The following is an 18,612-nucleotide window of genomic DNA, read 5'->3' as shown; positions in this document are numbered from 1 at the left end:
TATCTATTGTTACACATAAAGATGCAGTAAGTGGAGTAAAACTAAAGGCATTTATTGGTTTTATCACTAGCAATATTCTGCAAAGAATATATAAGCATCTTCTTGTGAGGTACATACAAAACTGTATGAATTGTGTACTAACATTTCAACAATTTATTTATTAATTCTTTGCCACAGCTATAAAATAAATTGTATTTCACATTGACACAAGAAATGAGCATAATTTCCAGGTAAACAGCTGTCTAAGTACTCCTCTAGCAAATTTATGTAACTTTAGCTCCTTCCTATGGCTGAAAATGCAACAGTCTAAAACAGACACCACAGTTACTTATCCTTAGTAAAAAGAGGTATAATTATTGGTTGTGGCTGACAGTTTATCTCATTCAGAAAAATGGTTTCATATTGAAAGAACAGAATTCCAGTAGTTCTGTTAACCACCGAGAGTAAAACAAGCTGCTATATATATTTGCAACTGAATGAATCTGAATTTATTCAAACATTGTAACTTTCAATTATACCTGTAGATGAGTTATTTAATTTTAATTTTATATATATATATAAACTCTCCAGAATAATTTTCATAATTGTTTTCACTGGTCTAACTTTGATTACTAGGTCTTTGGGGAGGTGCTGTCCTCTTTTGTATTGTACAGTACAAAACATATTAGTTGTAATCACTAAAGAGCAGACAGAAATAATACATATGAGAGTAGGAACATAGCATGGATGTACACTGATACTCACCTTTGAGAAAAGTTGGAAAATTAATATGTTACGGGTGGCAGAAATAATCTAAAACATGTTTAACAGAGGACAAAGATCTTTAAAGCAATACTAGTTAAACAGAAGCACAGGTGAGAATTAGAAAAGCTAAAGCCCATAGTCCTGAACATTCACCTGCAAATCTGTAAAGGTTTGAATTCATGGCCAGGTTACCACAGATTAACATGATGTCAGGTGTTTGTTGAGCATGAGATTGACTATGTCTGTGCTCTTTCCCTGCAACAAATATGAGGTAATTGAATTTAGCTTCATTTCAGTAAAAGAGGAGTTAGCCACAAATTAAGAGTAAACATATGGACTGTTACTGCAGCTCATCTGAGGCAAAATCAATTGGTAAATTAAGGTAATTTGGCAATTGATCTGAATGTGAAATGTTTGCAGAGTTAAAAGGTTAAAGTAATCACAAAAGATTATTATTTGGCAATCCATTGACAAATGGTCAGCAGTGGTGCCAAAGGTGGCATTTGCATAGATTCTGAATGTCCCAGACCAAGACAGGAGCCATGATCTTTTGAGCAAAAGATTGGTGAGAAGCAGCAGTTTCCAAACCTGAAGATCCTGAGTGCCACCTCTCAGATGGCTCTCTGAGACCTGGGTCCTGCTGAGCAGAAGGACACATTTTGATAAAAACCCACTGCTAGTCTCACCGCACACAACTTTAGTTCTCAGCTCATTCCAGAACCTGAATCCTCTGGCCATATACATCGCAGTAATGTTAGTTCACTCCGTGACTGACTTTTGAAGTCAACCAAAGATGCTGGGGCATGTTCCTAGATGTGCTAGCCAAGAAAGTGCTCAGTCTGGAGACTACACAGTCCTCCAGCACAGTTGTAGTTATGTTTTATATCCTTAGACACAGGTATAACAGGAATGCAACATAGTTCTCCAGTGTCATGAAAAAAAAAACAAAAACCACAAGACCAAGTATTGTGTTGTGTGGAGGTGACCTCTCTGTGGTATCGGGGTTATGTGGGTTATCAGGCCTGAAGAGTTTCCAACGTGAGGTGTGTTGCATTTCTTAGCCTGATGTGGATGCAATTTTTTATCTATATAATATATATCAAACAAATTGTATAAATATACATATATATAATTTTATAGAGTCTAAATTGTGTCTAGGAATCATAAATTTAATTAAGATCTTTTATTCCAGTCTGAGCCTTCAGTACAAGACATACCTGGATGTACTGGAAAGAGTTCAATGTAGGGCCACCAACATGATCAAGGGGTTGGAGCATCTCTTGTATGAAGAAAGGCTGAGAGCTGCTCAGCTTGGAGAAAAGGAGGCTCAAGGGGGAATCTTATCAATATCTATAAATATCTGAAAAGGGATTGCAAAGAGGATGAAGTGAGGCTTTTTCAGTGGTGCTCAGTACCAGGACAAGAGGCAATGGACACAAATCAGAACACAGGAAGTTCTGTCTGGACATCAGGAAGCACTTCTGTGTTATGCAGGTGACTGAGCACTGGAAGAGGTTGCCCAGAGAGGCTGTGGAGTCTCCCTTCTTGATCTTCAAAAACCACCTAGATGTGCTGTTGGGCAGCCTGCTCTGGGTGTCCCTACTTGCGCAGGGGTTGGACCAGGTGACCTCCAAAGGTCCCTTCCAACCTCAAGCATTCTGTGATTCATAATTCTGTGATTCCATCACCCAGACACCAAGAGAGATTTAACTATTTAGAATTTAATCTGAGTTCTTAGACCCAGTGTTTAGGTCAATACGTGGTAGCAGTAGTGTGGTGACATTCACACCTACAGTACACAAATGTCTAAATAATCTTCTGGGTGACCAAAAGTCCATCAGTTCTTTTAGTGAATCTTTTCTGAATTGTGGAGTGTTTCACTTACAATCATTTCATGATTTCATGACTTTCATGACATAATTTATGTCATAACAATACATTAGAAAGAAGAAAAGAGAACATAAAATTCTCTCAATACTCCCATAAAGCAATGTTTTACTTAAATGGAAAAAATGTAATTGAGACTTGTTCTGTAGAATCAACCCCAATCTCCACCATGAAGACATAAATGAGTGCTAAAGGCTAAGTAAATTATCATAGGAAAGTCTCCTTGAAAATCATTTAACAGCTAATTGTATGTTAAGGTCAAATACAACCTGTTTCTCATGGGAAAATCCAGCCTGATTTTCCTCTTGTGAAATAGATTTAGGACTATGTCCAGATCCAAGTATTCTTTGAATGTCCTCTGAGAAACACTCCTTCTCTGACACTTTTCATGATTTTGAGCTTATCTCAGTTTGGTTTGGCCAGTATCTATCCCAAGGACAACATCAGCATCACACGTTTGGGAGAAATATGGTACAATGCTTTCTTTTGGTTTTACTCACAGAAAAGTTTGGCTATGGGAAAAACACCTCCACTGCCCAAGAACAATTTTGCAATGTGGTTAATGGGTCTTGGAGCTCTTGGATGCAAGGGCACACAAGTAGAATCTGATCTCTTTGCATTCCCTCTCTAGTTCAGTCCATCTTCATTTCTTCAGGCTCTTTAAGGTCTGTGTTAAGGATCAGCTGACAATGCTTACCTATTGTTCTCCAGTGTGAAGACTACCTAGGATCACTGTCCTGCAAATTTTAAGCAGCTTTTTGTGAGAAGTCCACTGTTAGGAGAAATGATTTGGGCATTCATAGAAGCTTAGCTGGCACAACCTGTTTTCCATCTTAACTCACTTTTCTACACTCTAAGTTATAGTCATGCCTTAGAGGAATCAAATTTCGTAACAAGGAGATGAGCACTATAAAAGGGTGGGATTGTATCCTGATACTGCTTGAAACCTATTTTTTTCTTCTCGTGAATGAAAGCGCTTCCCTTCCAGAGTGGAAAAGAACATATGAATGTAGGCAAGATGATGACTCACAGCTGTAAAACTGCTCACATGCATAACATTCATGAGGATGGAAGTCTGACTGCAGTCAGTATGTGCTTGCAATTCCGTGTCCAAAAAAAAAAAAAAAACACCAAACGTGTCCAAGCCATCCATCCAAGGCACTTAAAACACTCTAGCCATGGCAGCCCAGAGATTAGCACAGGCTGCAAAACCCACTCAGCGTGAGGACTGGTGTGGCCAGTTCTCACCAACAGATTGCTCCGATACTTATGCTGCTTTCTGTACTTGGCTTAGGTAGCTTATCTCCCCAAATGACACTTTTTTTTTTTTTTTTTTTTCCCACTGTAATCTAATTGGTAAAACTGTGTTTTCTGAGTTTTTGTCAAAAGATATGTTTGAGAAGTATTTTGGACCAGACAATATGCAAGTAAGAAGCAAATGAGAGATCACGGCTTTGCAGAGCTATGAAGTGTGGTAGATGGACAAGGGGGAAAAGGGTAGGGATGGGGGGAGAATGAGAATGCAATTTAATCACTTTTAACAGAAAATGACAAAATTCTTCACCCATTTTTCCAGATGAAGGAAGGGAATAGACAGTTTTCACTTTATAAAAAGCTTTTTAAATGACATATTTAATAAACAAACTGACCGTAGAAATCCGGAAAGGGAGAGTGTCATTCTCTGTCTTTGCTGAGGTGGAGGAAGAAGCTGGAAGAGCCTGCCAGGGCCAATGACAATCAAACAAGCCATTCCAGCCAGCAAAACTGTTGTGTTGAAACCACATTAAACCACACAGAATTTTCTGTCACACCATGAGCTGGTTGAGGCAACAATGTTTGCTTATTTATTTGTTTATTTATTCAATTTACAAGAGGCTCTGGTCAGCGCAGTCCCTTAGGGCACACGTAATAAAAACAGTACATCAATTAAGTAGCGATGTTTACAGCATTGACAGAGTGCCTAACGAAGGACTTTGAATTACTTCAGGCCTGTCCCTTTGGAGAATACTCAGCTTGTAACTCTCACGCATCTGGAAGGTTTGTAGGATAAAAAAGCTGCATTAATACATGGATGTACCTTGAAGCATGATTTGAAGGACATCGGATCTTCAGCTGTTGTCTTAAGGCTGTAAGGAAAGTGAGTTCTCCTATTTGGAGTACTAAATGAGATAAACCTGAGATGTGAAATGTTATTTATGTACTTACAATCACAATGAGGCACTGGTGGGTGTTCTTATTTGCCCTGTTTTTAATTTCAATTCCAAACTTGTTCAGCCTACAAGTGAAAATCCCACGAGGTACCAGGCCACATCCATCCAACTGAAAATCTGGGCCTTGGTAGACTACTGCTACAGCATTACCAAGTCAGGAGAAAGGCAGCCTCAAAGGTCTCTTTTATAGCTATTTGGTCAAGCACACTTAGAGGTAAAAGTTTTATTTTTATTAAGGATCTGCCATATAACAAAAACATGCCCTGAGGGTAATAAAGAGTAAATTAAACAAACATCACATACCACTCTGTCAACGTCAGCTCCCAGCCATGCAGTATGTCCCACTTGTGTCCTGTCCCCCTATTTACTACCCATTGTCTATTTTCTCCCCTTTGTAAAGCCAATGCAGAGCTACAGTGAAAGGATAAATGCCACTCTCCGAACCCAGTGCTACTCTCAGATGACATTTTTTGTAGGGTGATGGTGAATCCAGCTTTGGTGTCCCATCTTCTAGTCCTTCAGTTCCTGTAGTTTAAGCAGGAAATTTGCCCCTGGACAAGAAAAACTTTATTTTCCTTCTTAAACAACAACCTTTATCAACAGTTCCACAGACATCTGTGGGGAGCCCTTGGGGAGGCGGCCTGTCCAGATGCATAAAGAGAAAGCAGGGAGACAAAATGCTGTCTCTAGACTTTTCTCCTTAGATATATTTAGACACAAAAGCCAGCATTATCCTAATGGCTTAGTGATCTGGGGTGCCTCCTTTTTTTCGATTTCCAACTTGAAATACTCCAGGGATTGGCTTTTAAAAACAACCGTACACTCTGGGCTGCAAGTGGAGTACGGATGCTCTGCACTCTCAAAGTCAGTCAGGCCTACAGGATGGTCTGCACCTACAAAATCAGACCGAAAGCCTTTCAGCTCATGCACCCTAAAATCACAGGCTGCTTCTGCGCAAGTTCAGCCCTGCTCAGTTTCATACCCACAAAACTGTAGTGATGATGTTTAATTGCCTAGCTCAAAAAGGTTATGCAAAGATCAATTAGCTAATGCCTGTAAAGTGCTCTGCACATACTCAGTGCAACCGCTGGCGTAGCGTAGCACTACCCTTCCTCACCATGCTCAGTAGGAGCACTGTTGCTTTAAAAAGGGAGCATGTCCAAGCTCTCCTCCTCCACTGGATCTAAGATGGATGCTCCTGCTGCAGCACAGCCTGTAAGCAGACTTTGCCCAGCCTGCTTTTTTTGTTTTTCCTGGAAGCTTGATCCAGACAAGTCAGCTGCACTGCAGACTGAGCAGAAGCAGGAGGGCAGCTCTCCCCAGGTAAGCTACCACTGCCACAAAGCTGCTCGCTCACACACCTGGACAGGGCAGCACCAAGGATACTGCCGCCCTGAGAATTATGGTCCTCTCTGTCCGTGCCTCTAGCTGGCTCACAACAGCTCTCAGCCAGGCAAGAGTCAAACAGCCCCAGGCTTCTGCTCTCTTAAACTCCTCTCCTGGCTGACTGGTGTTAATTTAGCTACGACGAGGATAGGGAGACTCCTGTTCCTGCACCCCAAGCTGATCTCGCGCACGTTGCATTAGCATCACTTCTGTGGATGTGATCCTGAGTGAATGGGAGCTGCCAGCGGCATGGGGGTCCCGAGGCCATGGTGGGGCCTGGCAGCAGTCCTTTCACCCCATGGCAAGGAGGTGATCTTTGCTCACCAGATTAGTTCAAAAAGGTTCTTCAGGCTCTCGGAATTTTGCCACCACTGGACTCAGTTTAAGCTGTGTTGGCTCCTTTCCCTCAGAAATGCATTGATTTCCCACTAAGCTCCTCTTCTCTGAGGCACTAAAATTGTCGTCTTTAGAGAAGTGGCAACCAGGCTCTCAAACAACTCTCCAGAGTTCAGCTTTATTTCATTTTATTGTTCCCATAGATACCTTGGAGGAGACACTCCCTCTGTGTAACATTCTTTTTAGGTCGTTCCTTTCCTCCTGGGTGCTGGAACACCGGAGGTAGGAGATGTTCATGACTGACACAGAGCTGGAGTCAATGTGCTTTTCCCTAACAGCTTTGATTTCCAGAACTGTTTCACATCAGTGTAAAGCAACAGACCCTGCTAGTACTCCCACAGCCCTGGGGACAGAAAATGCTCGTGCAGTTCTAGCAGGGTCAAAAATCACTGCCTGGACTTTTAGTACAGTTTTAGAAATAGAAAAGCGCCGTAAAGGGCCAGTGGTCAATTCTGACCATGAACGAGAAAAAAGAATGGTTGTAATCAGCCCTGTGTTTCTCCCTGAGCACACTGCATTGGAAGGTCGAGCGAGGACTGTGAGCTCCAGGGGAGAGCCTGTGCGGTGAGAGCGCCCAGCAGAAAAGCTCCCGTGAATGAAAGGATTGGTAGGATTCCCAGGCAACCCCAGATGAAATTCCCTGCCCCTCCATCAGGTTTCTTGTGACCCTCAAGGCTTTGAGAGAGGAGCTGTTATCTATGCCACAATATTAAAAACACAAAAGCGACCCCCTCCCAGCTTTCACTGGGTAACCTTTAATTTTCCACTGAAAAAAACTCATCAGGCTTCAGAGTTTTATCTAAAACCAGGACACACACACACAGACACATGGACACACACGCACAAACAAACAAAAAATAAATAAAACAACATATTTTAGCGGCATTTTTCTCCAATCGCCCTTTCCTGTTATTAGTGGCTCCACTGGTTGGCATCTCTGTGTGGTTTGGAGCCAAGCGCAGACCCTTTTCAGAAAGAACAAGAGGGGCATTTATGGCTTTCTGTCATTAGCAGTGGTTGTTTCCTAGATGTGGAATGGATACATCTAACAGAGGGATCCAAATTTTCTGTCCCCCCAAAAAACAGGGTCACGTAATGGGATACTGTGCACCTGCTGTGTCCAGGGCCAGTGTCTGCCACCTGTCCTGAGCACAGTGGAGTTAGAAGAGCCAGGAAACAGTACAGAAGCAGATGTTGTCATACAGAGGTCTCTATTATACTTTTGTGGGAGTTTTGTTGGAAAACTTTTTGTAAAGTTTAACATGACCATGATCACATCTTTTATTTGATTTCTGCTGACATTGGAGTGAAATTTAAGGTTTGGGTATATGTTTTGCTTGGTTGGTTTGTTTTGCACATTATTATTGTTGTTTGTTTGTTTATAATGGAATGAGAATTTCATAACTGAAAAGCTATTAAATGCTAAAAACTGTGACATTTGCCGGAAATGAAGACAGAATTTCCTTTCCATGTACATCCACAGAACATCAGTAACAATATTCCTAACTGCTGGGAACCACTAGACCACACTCATTTTGAATGGGAGCTGGGAAAAAAGGATATATCTATCCATATTTATTTTTTTTTTAAGTCAAATATCCGGTTAATCAGAACTTCTTTCTCATCAGGGAGAATTTGTGAATAAAATAAAATGCACACCAAGGAAACTAAGGTTATTTTCCTGTTTCTAGCACACATAGTGACAGCCCATGTTGATCACTGACATGAAATGTGTCTGATTAGCACCCTCATGCTTAGTAAGGGTTAAACGTAATAATGTGGAGTTCAGTAATGTAAGACTTTACATTAAATAGGATTGTTTCAGGCCCAGTCAATTTATATATTTATATATTTATTTATGCTGCCTGCCTGAAATTATCACTTTGTTTGGTGACATTTTGCAATCAAGATATCAGTTTCTTGCAAAAAAACTAGTAATGTTGTGAAAAATTCATTTCTCCAAAGTGCCGAAAAGCTTGACCTTCTCTGTTTCTTGTGAATTGTGATGCATCATCGGTTTTATTTTTACTTCTGCTTTCATCAAGTACTTTTCTTTTAGGCTTATCATTTCTCTCTAAATAGTAGTACCATATGACACAAGAAATGAAGGCTGGTTTCTGGTGGTTCCTCTCTGGAGCTGCCAGCAGCAGTCTGAACTGCTCGGTACTAGAGAAGGTAGTATAGGCACTGGCTTGCCAATAAAAGCAAATTACAGGAGTTGTGTGTGAGAGTTAAAGGCCTTATGAAATGATTTCGGGAAACGGTCAAGGTGATAATGATTTTTACTTGCTTTTTTATTTTTTATTATTTGGCTTCCAAACTTTTATTTAGATCACAACAGCATTTCAGACATGACTCTTAAACGAGATAGAGTTCTTAATTTCCTTTAGTCAGGTATAGTCCCTGTTGAGTTCCTACCTGTAAGGGTCATTTATGAGCACCAACATTTGAATTCTGTATGATTCAAAGTCAGTGAGATCTAGGCAGTGTATGGAACTTCTCTGTAACCTGACACACATTCTTGAAAGTGAACTTCCCCTTTGAAACTCTTTTTGGGGATGTAACACTCTGCACTCTGGCTAGTCCAAATCCCAGGAAGAATTGCTTCCAAGTATTTTTCATAAAAGTCCATTTCCTGAGCCCCCTGGAATTTGCCAGAGGACTGGCACATGTAAAGTTCAGCATAAATATATGGCCTGAAAGCAATAGGATGAAATGCTAGTGTGAAGTATTGCATGTGGGAAGGGATATCCAGTTGCACAAGTACCAAATGCATATTGATTAATCAGTAGGCAGAGAAGTATGGGATGGCATAGAAATGAATTTCAAAATGAGTCTCAGTGAAGAATGTGAGGCTATTGCAAAGCTAATCTAAAAAACTTGGGATATATTTAGAGAATTACTGGAAGTGAGAGATGGAAGGAATTATTCTGCTGGGCAATGTCATGGTTTGGATAAACACTTTGTGAGGGATGCAGAGATTTGAGGAAACAACTGAAGACATTAAGGATTTTATGAGCTATGGTGAAGTTTAAAAGAATTAAAGAGAACAAGTTGAGTTAAAAATGCCCATCTTCAAAAATATAAAACTTGTTTTTATGACAGAAATTGAGATCTATTAGGCTACAACTTTTCATTATAGAAAAGAGACAAGTTAGAAAGGATACATCACTGGTTTACAATAGCATGAGTGACACAGAGAGATGAACAGGAGTTGCTTGTTTCTTCCACTGCAACATTTTGGGACAGCTGATAAAGGTATCAGGAGATAGATTCAAAATAAACAAAGACAGATTGTCATAGGAGAAGTGAAAAACCTGAGGAATATTCACCAAAGGATGTTACAGAAGTAGAAATTTATATCAATTCAGGGGGAGACTGGAAAATTGCTGGAAAATTACTGCTATTTTGTCTCTTACCTCGGGGAGCCCCATGTTCACACAGCAGAAAGGATATGCTTGCAGGGCTGGTGACCACGTATAAGACTTTGGCAAGACTTACACCTCTATTTAATGCATATAAAAATATATATATATATACATATATATATATATGTAGCAATGACTTCAGCTCATATAGACATAACTGAGCTAGCCAGTTTAGTCCTAGTAAGAGTGTAGTCCTCGTAACACAAAATTTAGTGTAGGCTAACTCCTCTTCTGCCCCAGCATCCTGGGCAAACACTGCACCTGATCCATGGGGTGTGCAAGTATGTGGTGGCTAAACTGATCATTTTAAGCTCATTTGGGTATATTTGTTCTACAGTATGATCACTTGAAGAAATCAGGGGGTCTATATAATGACATTGAGGTGGAGCATGTATATTTTGAGTATGTTGTGTGTGAGTTTTCACTCTTTGTTGGTAGGACCAAGTCTTTATTTCTGTTTGTCTCAGAAAAATTCTAACAGAACGTATAACTAGGAACCATCAGAAAAGCAGAACAGTTTCGTAGCTATTGAGGACTAATTTGGTTTTGCTTGTTTGTTGTTTTTGTTTTGTTTGTTTGTTTTTTTCCTTCAAATCGATATTTAATTCAAGTATTTTTTGCCTCTCATTTTTCTTTTAAATTTATACATGCCTAAAGAAATTATTTTTTTAAAAAAACACATATACAGCTAGTGGCTTCGTAAATGATTTAACAGATAAAAATTAGTTTCTGGAAAGATCTGTGTCTCTTTCTTGTGGCATCTTAGTTTTTCATATTGTTTCTTGTGAAACAATTTTAGATGTAGTTAACACTTCAGATAAAACTGCTAATGTTACAAGTTACATCCTGAACCAGTTTTCCACTGGTTAAAAATGCAAAACTGTGCTGATAATGTGGCAGTTTAAAATGTGTGAACACTTATGAGCATGAATACTTTTGTAAGAGTATTTTCATTAACTTAAAAATCACTGTTTATATGACTGTGTACTTGGAGATATGGGCATTTAATTGGAAGGCATTATCTCCATCTTCAGGTGGAGAGAGATTGAGTCATATAGTGCTTTCCAAGCTGCCTACCACATCTGAATTCTTAATGCATAGGTGTTTTTTCAGAGCATCCTAGCTGTTCTCTGCCCATCTGCCTCCATGGTCTCAAGGATCTCCAGGAGAACTTTATATATCTATGAGCTGTCCACACCCTTGCTACTCAAAGCGATGAAGACAGCTGTAGAGAACCAGCGTGAGCCAAGTGTTCTCTGTCTATATACAGAGATTTCAGAAATCCAAACCAGCTGCCATGAAGGACTGTATGATGCAGTAGCAGCTGCTGGTGATGGTGGAAAAGGTGGGTCGCAGCAACAGCAATTGCATCTCGTAGAAGTAGCAACCCTGTTGCTACATGGCTATCCTTGGGGCTCTCTCTCCCATCTCCACCCTATTCATCTCCTTATTATGGCAGAACAAATCCAGAGTCCTTAAGCGTCTGGATACATAAAACTAGTCACCATGTCACCCCTTCTAACATTGGGGCTGAAAATTCAATCTCCTATTACCCCTTAGCATGGGTTCAAACACAGCTTTACATGAGCTATGGCTATCTTCCATCAATCTTAGCTGCTCTTGAGCTGTTATCTGGTGTCTGTATGGTCTTTCCTCGATGAGCTTCAATATTAGTTATTCCAAAGGTGGATGGATTTTCAGGCAAACGAAGGCTCAGCTTCTGATTCACACCAGCAGATAAATATCAGCAAAATAGATAACAGTCAGATCTATTAGACAAAATAGGTAACAGTTTATTCCCCAAAATGACTACCTCACATAAAAGGTAAGCACAGTTAAAGTCTTTTAAATGCCCCAAATCCCTGCAAATGACAGGACATCTGTGAAAATGTGGTTTAGACCAGAGGAGATTTGGGACGGTTTTGTTCTTAAGGAACAAGGCTGTGTGCATTCATTTCTATTTCTGATGGGGCATCTTTCAAGTTTGTTTTATATTTATATTCTCTGGTTCCTTTTGTACATGCTGCCTGTGGTGTAACAAGCCTTTTCCTCTTTTCTTTCATCTAATATGATTCTTTGACAAGACAACTCTTTAATCACTGTCAGAGACAGATTTAGTCTTCACGAGGCTTGATTAGACTACAGGGAATTCATAGAAGAACGACAGAGAAGGTGATTTTGAATTTTAACAGAAGATTAGAAGGAGGTAACAATGCATATAGCTTGGACCAGGGCCTATCAATCATATTGATCTTCTGGTATCTAATGGGTGTGGTGAGCATTAGAGGAAATTTTCATGGTAGAACATTGAAATGAAAAGTTGAGTAGTGTAAATACGGAAGGGGAAATACACAAATCTATACTATAATATCAAATCTTAAGCAATTTCCTCAACAGAAGAAGCTGAGAATTAAAAATAAATAAATAAATAAAAACCACCAACAACACATACAATCAAATATCCTAATATCCTGGTCAAGACTGAATATCTAGAAATTCTTTGTGACTCTCCAGTTAAATAACTTAACACTTATTTTTACCTGTATCGGCCTTCTTGATTCTCATGTGATATGTCAGGGCTCAGGAGTGCTATTTGAGCTAACTTTGATGAAGAACAAGGTATGCATGCATTAGGGGAGGAAGTATCATCAAACATGACCATAATATTTCCAGTAAAGCAACTCCATTATTGCAAGTCCATTTGTGTATTTCCACACAGAAGAGCACTGTGAAAGGCAGATGTTGTTGAAGAACGTGGGAAGGTTGGCTGAAGGCAATTGCCAGAGAGACTGGTACAGCAGGGGAAATTTTACCAGCTGAACAGACCAATGGAGAAGATAAATGGGGCAAGAGTTTTTGTAACAAGTGAGAGAAAGAGCAACTTTTGCAAACAGGCAGCTCAGACAATAGCAGGTGACTAATTCACTGGTGGGGTCACTTTACTCAAAGTTACTGACAATAACTTGACACCACTATTTGCTGGGAGTCTCCCCTTTTGCTAGCAGCAAAAGAGGTGTGATTCATTGTGGCAGCACAGTTGTTGTGAGTGAGTAGTCTGGATCAGTGCACTGAAGTCTCAACAAAGCTGACGGGTTCACCAAGCGCAGCATATCTCTGGACTCTCTTTTTCATATGACAACCCCTGCAATGTATGTTCCTCTGCATATCCTGCCAGAGAGAGAGGAAATGTGGGCATTGATTTTCCAAGAAACCTTGCTCTTACAGTCTGACTATGATTTAAATGACTTTCCTAGCAATTATCAATTTGCTTCTGCATCTGTGATGAGTGCTATTGGTAGAAAAGGTAAAAGAGGATCTCTGAGCAAATGTTTTTGTATGGCTGTTTTCTATATGTGGTTGTTGCATAATTGAAATAAATGTCTTGGCCAATTGTGATATGAGTTATTGTTCCAAACTGTCATTGGAATGTCATGATCCCTTCCCAAATGACTGTACATCGGGTAGCTGTTTTTCACTTTAAAGCAACAATTAGTTTAAGTGTGAAGAGATGTATTTCATGCCTTGCACAATACTCAGGTGACTCGGGCTTGATGCTTCTTAGTACTTGAAACAAAATCACAAGTGAAACCTGTCCTAGTTGAAAGTCTTCCATAGTGTCACGTCAAAAATCAGGGACTAAGGAGGAGATGGGAATTTTAACAAAGAGATATGTCCTCCCTTTTGAGAATAGGAGCCAGCTGAATGTAGACATATCCAAAGGATCCAAGAGGTTAACTGGCTGTTTTTCCTTCCCTTCTTTGAGATCTGAATTGGAAATTAAATGCAGGTGATTTTAATTGCCCCATGAACATTAATCGGAAATCACATTTGTGTGATTATCGGTCCAGTTTTAAATCAGGACATCATGTTTAAAACATCAAAAAGTGCAGATGCAATTTATTCTTATATTAGAAATGCTAATGATGAGAACAGACTGAGACTGTTACTGATCACCTAAAGGTCTAAGATGGGTGGATATTAGAACTGCTAAAACAGTCAAGTAGCACAGTTTTGTGGCATTTTGTAGTAGAGTCTACCAAAAATATTGTCATGCCACCCCCTTCCCAAATTAACGCTTATAAGGCCAATGATGTAGCGTGCTCACACCTTAAGGTAGCACTGTGATTCATGTTTTAATGATAGTGGCTGCTGGCTGTAACTATGGAATGCATTGTCATGGAAACTACACTTTTCTATATTTACACCAGTGCTGGTTATGCGAGAGACAGTACTTGAAAGAAAATCTGTATAATATATAGCTTAATAACGAGACAGGCAAGCTAGGAATAAACAGATCAAAGATCCAGCTATGTTACGGCTGCTGTTTGTCACCATAGTACATTTCTAAATGGGCTCAGTCACTGTTTCAGGTGATAACTGGCACAGCAAGGCGGAATTAAGTGCTGCTGCGATATCTCTTTGGACTAACAGGTCAGAAAAACTTAGATTATTGATAGCCGATTGATTGGCATCTGCATAGTCTTCTCCCATGTCATAACAAAGCACATATAGCACTTGTGTCCAGGTTGGTAGATTAAAAGTATGAGCTGAGTGAACTGAGGACAGTGGATTGTAATTTGCAAGAAATAAATCTTCAGAAATGAAACTGGGTTGTAACTTTAACTGCAGAGCAATCCTGTCTGGTGCTCTGAACTAGAAACTATTGTTGTTTAACTGAGCTTAGGTTCTTGCAGGTTCTAACTTCAAAAAGTCAAAGAGTGAAAAACAATCATCAGAAAATATTAAATCAAGTAGAAATTTAGCTACACACAAAAATGGATAAAAATGAAGTTATTGTATAAAGCAAAAGAAAGTGTCAAATCAAAGCTGTCTAATAAAATATTTCTTTTATGTTTTGGAACTTCGCAAAGAGAGGTTAAGTTATACCAAATAAATGCTACTTAAAGTATAGATAAATACATACATGCACAAAAATATATATATTATATAAATATAAAATCTTAATAGAAGAGGTCTTATACATTACTGTCTGAAGTCTCAGACCTTCTTAGAAATTCTGTAGCATTTACTCTATCCTGTTTGACCTAACTGCATGCAGAGCCCTCCATTTGCCATGTTCTCCATTCTGTTGTATAACAAATTTTCAGTTCGAGTTTATTACAGAAAATTGTTTCAGTTGCGCCTTGAGAACGCACTCACAATTGCCAGGGAGACAAGCTGCTCTCATTTCTTTCGAAAGAGTTTCTAATTGATGGGCAGAGCTTAGCAAGGTACAAAAAGCAGGGTCAAGTCACTGTGAAACAACTGCTGGGTTTGCTTTGCTATCAGCTGTGAAATCGGTGAAGACATCGCTTTACTTCCTATATCATAGCCTTTTCATTTTGTATCTGTGTGTGTGCGGAACCTAAAAGTGGAGGATATATTCATCCAACTTCTGATATAAATAATCCTCTTAAAAAGCACAGCTAGCAGTTTGCTCATCCAAATGCTTTATTATGCATTTTCAGCTGGTGTTGCTTTAACTGAAGAAACAGCGACAGCTGTAACTGAATCCAAACCAGCATTATGCTCCCAAACTTCTTTAATTATTGCATTTCTGGAATAGAGAAAGCCGTCTGGAGGTTATAGGATAACAGTACTAGCTGGAGAATCAGTTGTTACATCGCATCAAAAGCAGTTTAAAGAGGGTTGCATTTTAAGCTTCGTGCTGGTGCATTTTCCGTGTAACTTCATATCTTTATTCAGTGTCTCCTGCAATCCTTCAACCTGTCTATTTGTAAATTTGTGCCCGGAGAAAACTCCCATGTGGCAAGCCAGGATTGGATAAATGTTACTTGTATTTCCCTGATTGCAAACTCCCAGCATCTGGGGTTTTCAGCTTTGAATACAGTTTGTTTCATGCTGAGATTCATCTTTTTGGGGAAAGCAAAGGTCATCGCTTCTCCGGAGTTGCGACTGATTTGATTCTTTTTCTCGGGGAGGCGCTGGGAAGGGAATCCTTGCTGGAATGCATATTGATAAAGGCTGAGGATTCTGGCTTCTTAGATAAGTAATTTTTTTTTTCTCTTCTCTCCCCACAATGACTATGTATTGCAGCAGCTCACTGGCTTTTTACCAAATCAGGAGCTGCAGTATTTTTCTTCCGATGGAATAATTTCAGCCCACTTCAGCTAGCATGACAATCTTATGTGATTGTTATGAGTAGGCGTTTACATCCTTTTACATGCTAATACTGCCACACCTGCTAGTCCCCCTCATTTCCATTTCTCTCTTCTTTTTTTTTTTCCTTTTTTTTTTTTTTTTTTCCAATGTAAAAACTAATTTCCCAGAGGAAGGGAAATCCTGAGATTCGTGATCAATGCTGCGTCGTTGATTCATCAACAAAGAAGGGGATGGCTGAATGGGACACAGGTAGAGATTCAAGCAGGCTGCTTCTGACCAGCAAGAGAAAAGCTAGCTGTTGAGCAGCATATGTTGCCACTCCATGTGCTGTATTAGCTACTTGTTTTCAGCCTTCAGTAGGCTGCCACTACTGCAGCACTAAAGGAATGTGCCCTATTGTTAAAAATCCTGACTGCTTTACACCAATGATTTGCCACTGCAAAGTTGCATGCACCAACAACACTTTGTCGTTGATGTTTGGATGCAAGGTAGGATGTGGTTAATATATTTAAATGCATGCTGTAACTTCTTTGAATATCTGTGCTATTTAATTTCATGTCTGACTAGATATTTCAGTGCAAATTGCGATACGTTGGCTATAAATCAGGGCTTACGGCTGATACATTTTAAATGTTAGAAAAAAATCAGTAGAAGTAAAGGTTTCTTATTTCCCAGGATTGTACGAGTATAGATTTACATAGGAGAAACGAATGGATTATGAAGCATTTGTTTTAGACTTGATTGCATACTTAGCTAACACTGCTAAGATTACTAAACCACCACGCTGCCATTTGCCCAGCTTTATTGATTTTGATGTGTATACCGTTATTACAGAAACACAAAGCAGCAAGAATGGATATATTTTTTCTATTTCTATTGCTGACATGGCTTTTAACTGTAATAGCAATACTAAAGTACGCAGCCCTGCACTTCTCTGTAGGAAATAAATAAAGTAAGCTCCTGAACCCATTTCTAAGTGTACAGGTATATATTTAAATAAGTGTTTTCTTTTAGGAACTGGACAATCATTTAATTTCTCTTTTAAATTTAAATCAAAAGGTGGCGCAGTTAGCCAGAGGAGTTTCATTTTTGGCTGTGTAATGTCATCCCACCCCAAATTTTTTTCCAAATGTGTTGGGCTGGGCTGTATTTCTCCCCATATAAATTCTGATTTGACATTAGGGTATAGCCAACGTTGTTTGTTATTTTACTGAAATAATTCTAAAGTGATGGCATGTTGTAAAAAGTTGTTATATTTGGGTAAACAAGTTTGCTTCTTGGATCGCTGGGTCAATCATGATGATTTTACAAGGGGGTTAAAGAATCTTGTCCCATTCCTTTTCCTTGCTATCCTTAAACTATATAACATTAAAATTGTTCCCATATGTTTAAAATAGGGTAAGAAAAAATGAACATTTATATTAAAAAATAATAGCGGTAGTAATTTTTTTTAAATTATCTATGTAAGTTTTCTTAGTCCTCAAAAATGCTAAAAAAATCAAGGTTTAGTTGAACAGTCCACAAACTAGGGAACATAGTATAGTATTCTGAGTTCCTATGTGACAGACCAGCCTGAATAAAATGAAGTAACTTTATGAAAAGGGTTATAGATGACCCAATGCTCCCTAAACGTAATTCAGCTAGAGGTTAATGACAGATCATCTACTGCTTCCTATAATACACTTAAACACAAACTAGGTTACAGTCAAACGTTTACAATTGTCTGCTTTCTCCTTTTCCCCAAACTATAGCCTGCCTACATCTCTGGTTACCTGAGACTTTCCTGAACTAAAGTTTCTTGTTTCTTCACTTCCATTTTAAATAGGCAAAATTACAGTCTTTTAGTGAAAGGGTTATAATTTAATTGCTGTGTCATGATGCCACTAGCGGTATAAATAGCACTGAGAGTTTAATAGTTTAAAAGCCTTTTTAATTTTGCAGCATTTTCATAAGAACAATTCATATTTCTTTTTAATTTTTACTTAAAAACTTAACCCCCGCATGTTTTCAAGTGTTAAATTCTAATTAATAAAGGTGAATTGTTAGTCAGGGGAAATTAAATGCAAGCTACCCTTCTACAAAGGTAGGCCAGTGGCCTGGGGACTGGTATCCAATTTGTATTCCTGCCTGTAAGCATGATTTTCAAGGGATGTTCTTTGATGCACTTAAGCTCTTTCATGATTTTCAGATCCTGTTAGAAAGAAGCAGGAGAATAAAAATAATAAATTTCAAACTTCTTTTCCACCTCTTTCTTTGTAGCTTCAGGCTCATTAAATTAGTCATAGCCAATATTTTATCTTCTTGTAGTGGTGTATGAACTGCTTCTCAAAGGAAAGGAGATGGTGCTGGATAGTGATCATTTTCAGAAAGATGCGAAGGAGCATGAGTGAGCTGAGTTACCCTGGGATAGCTCAACACATGTCAGATTAGTACACTTT

General features: G+C 39.1%; 1 protein-coding gene across 26 annotated transcripts in view; it reads left to right on the top strand.

The window, feature by feature from the left end:
* The window catches only part of DLG2 (discs large MAGUK scaffold protein 2), a 1,043,894-nt gene that overhangs the window by 363,798 nt on the left and 661,484 nt on the right, over positions 1–18,612 (top strand). Inside the window, exon 1 of one of the 26 annotated variants that reach the window (XM_013187342.3) lies at positions 16,345–16,662. The exons of 24 other annotated variants lie outside the window; for them this stretch is intronic. In XM_013187342.3, the coding sequence (XP_013042796.1) occupies positions 16,561–16,662 (102 nt within the window). In that variant the 5' untranslated portion in view covers positions 16,345–16,560. Of the gene's footprint in view, positions 1–16,344; positions 16,663–18,612 lie in introns of those variants that run through there. One more of the 26 variants, XM_066990544.1, reaches the window with a different exon arrangement.

This window comes from Anser cygnoides, chromosome 1 (genome assembly GCF_040182565.1).
Source record: "Anser cygnoides isolate HZ-2024a breed goose chromosome 1, Taihu_goose_T2T_genome, whole genome shotgun sequence".
Classification (NCBI taxonomy): Eukaryota; Metazoa; Chordata; class Aves; order Anseriformes; family Anatidae; genus Anser; species Anser cygnoides.
This window is presented reverse-complemented; position numbering and strand designations above follow the sequence as displayed.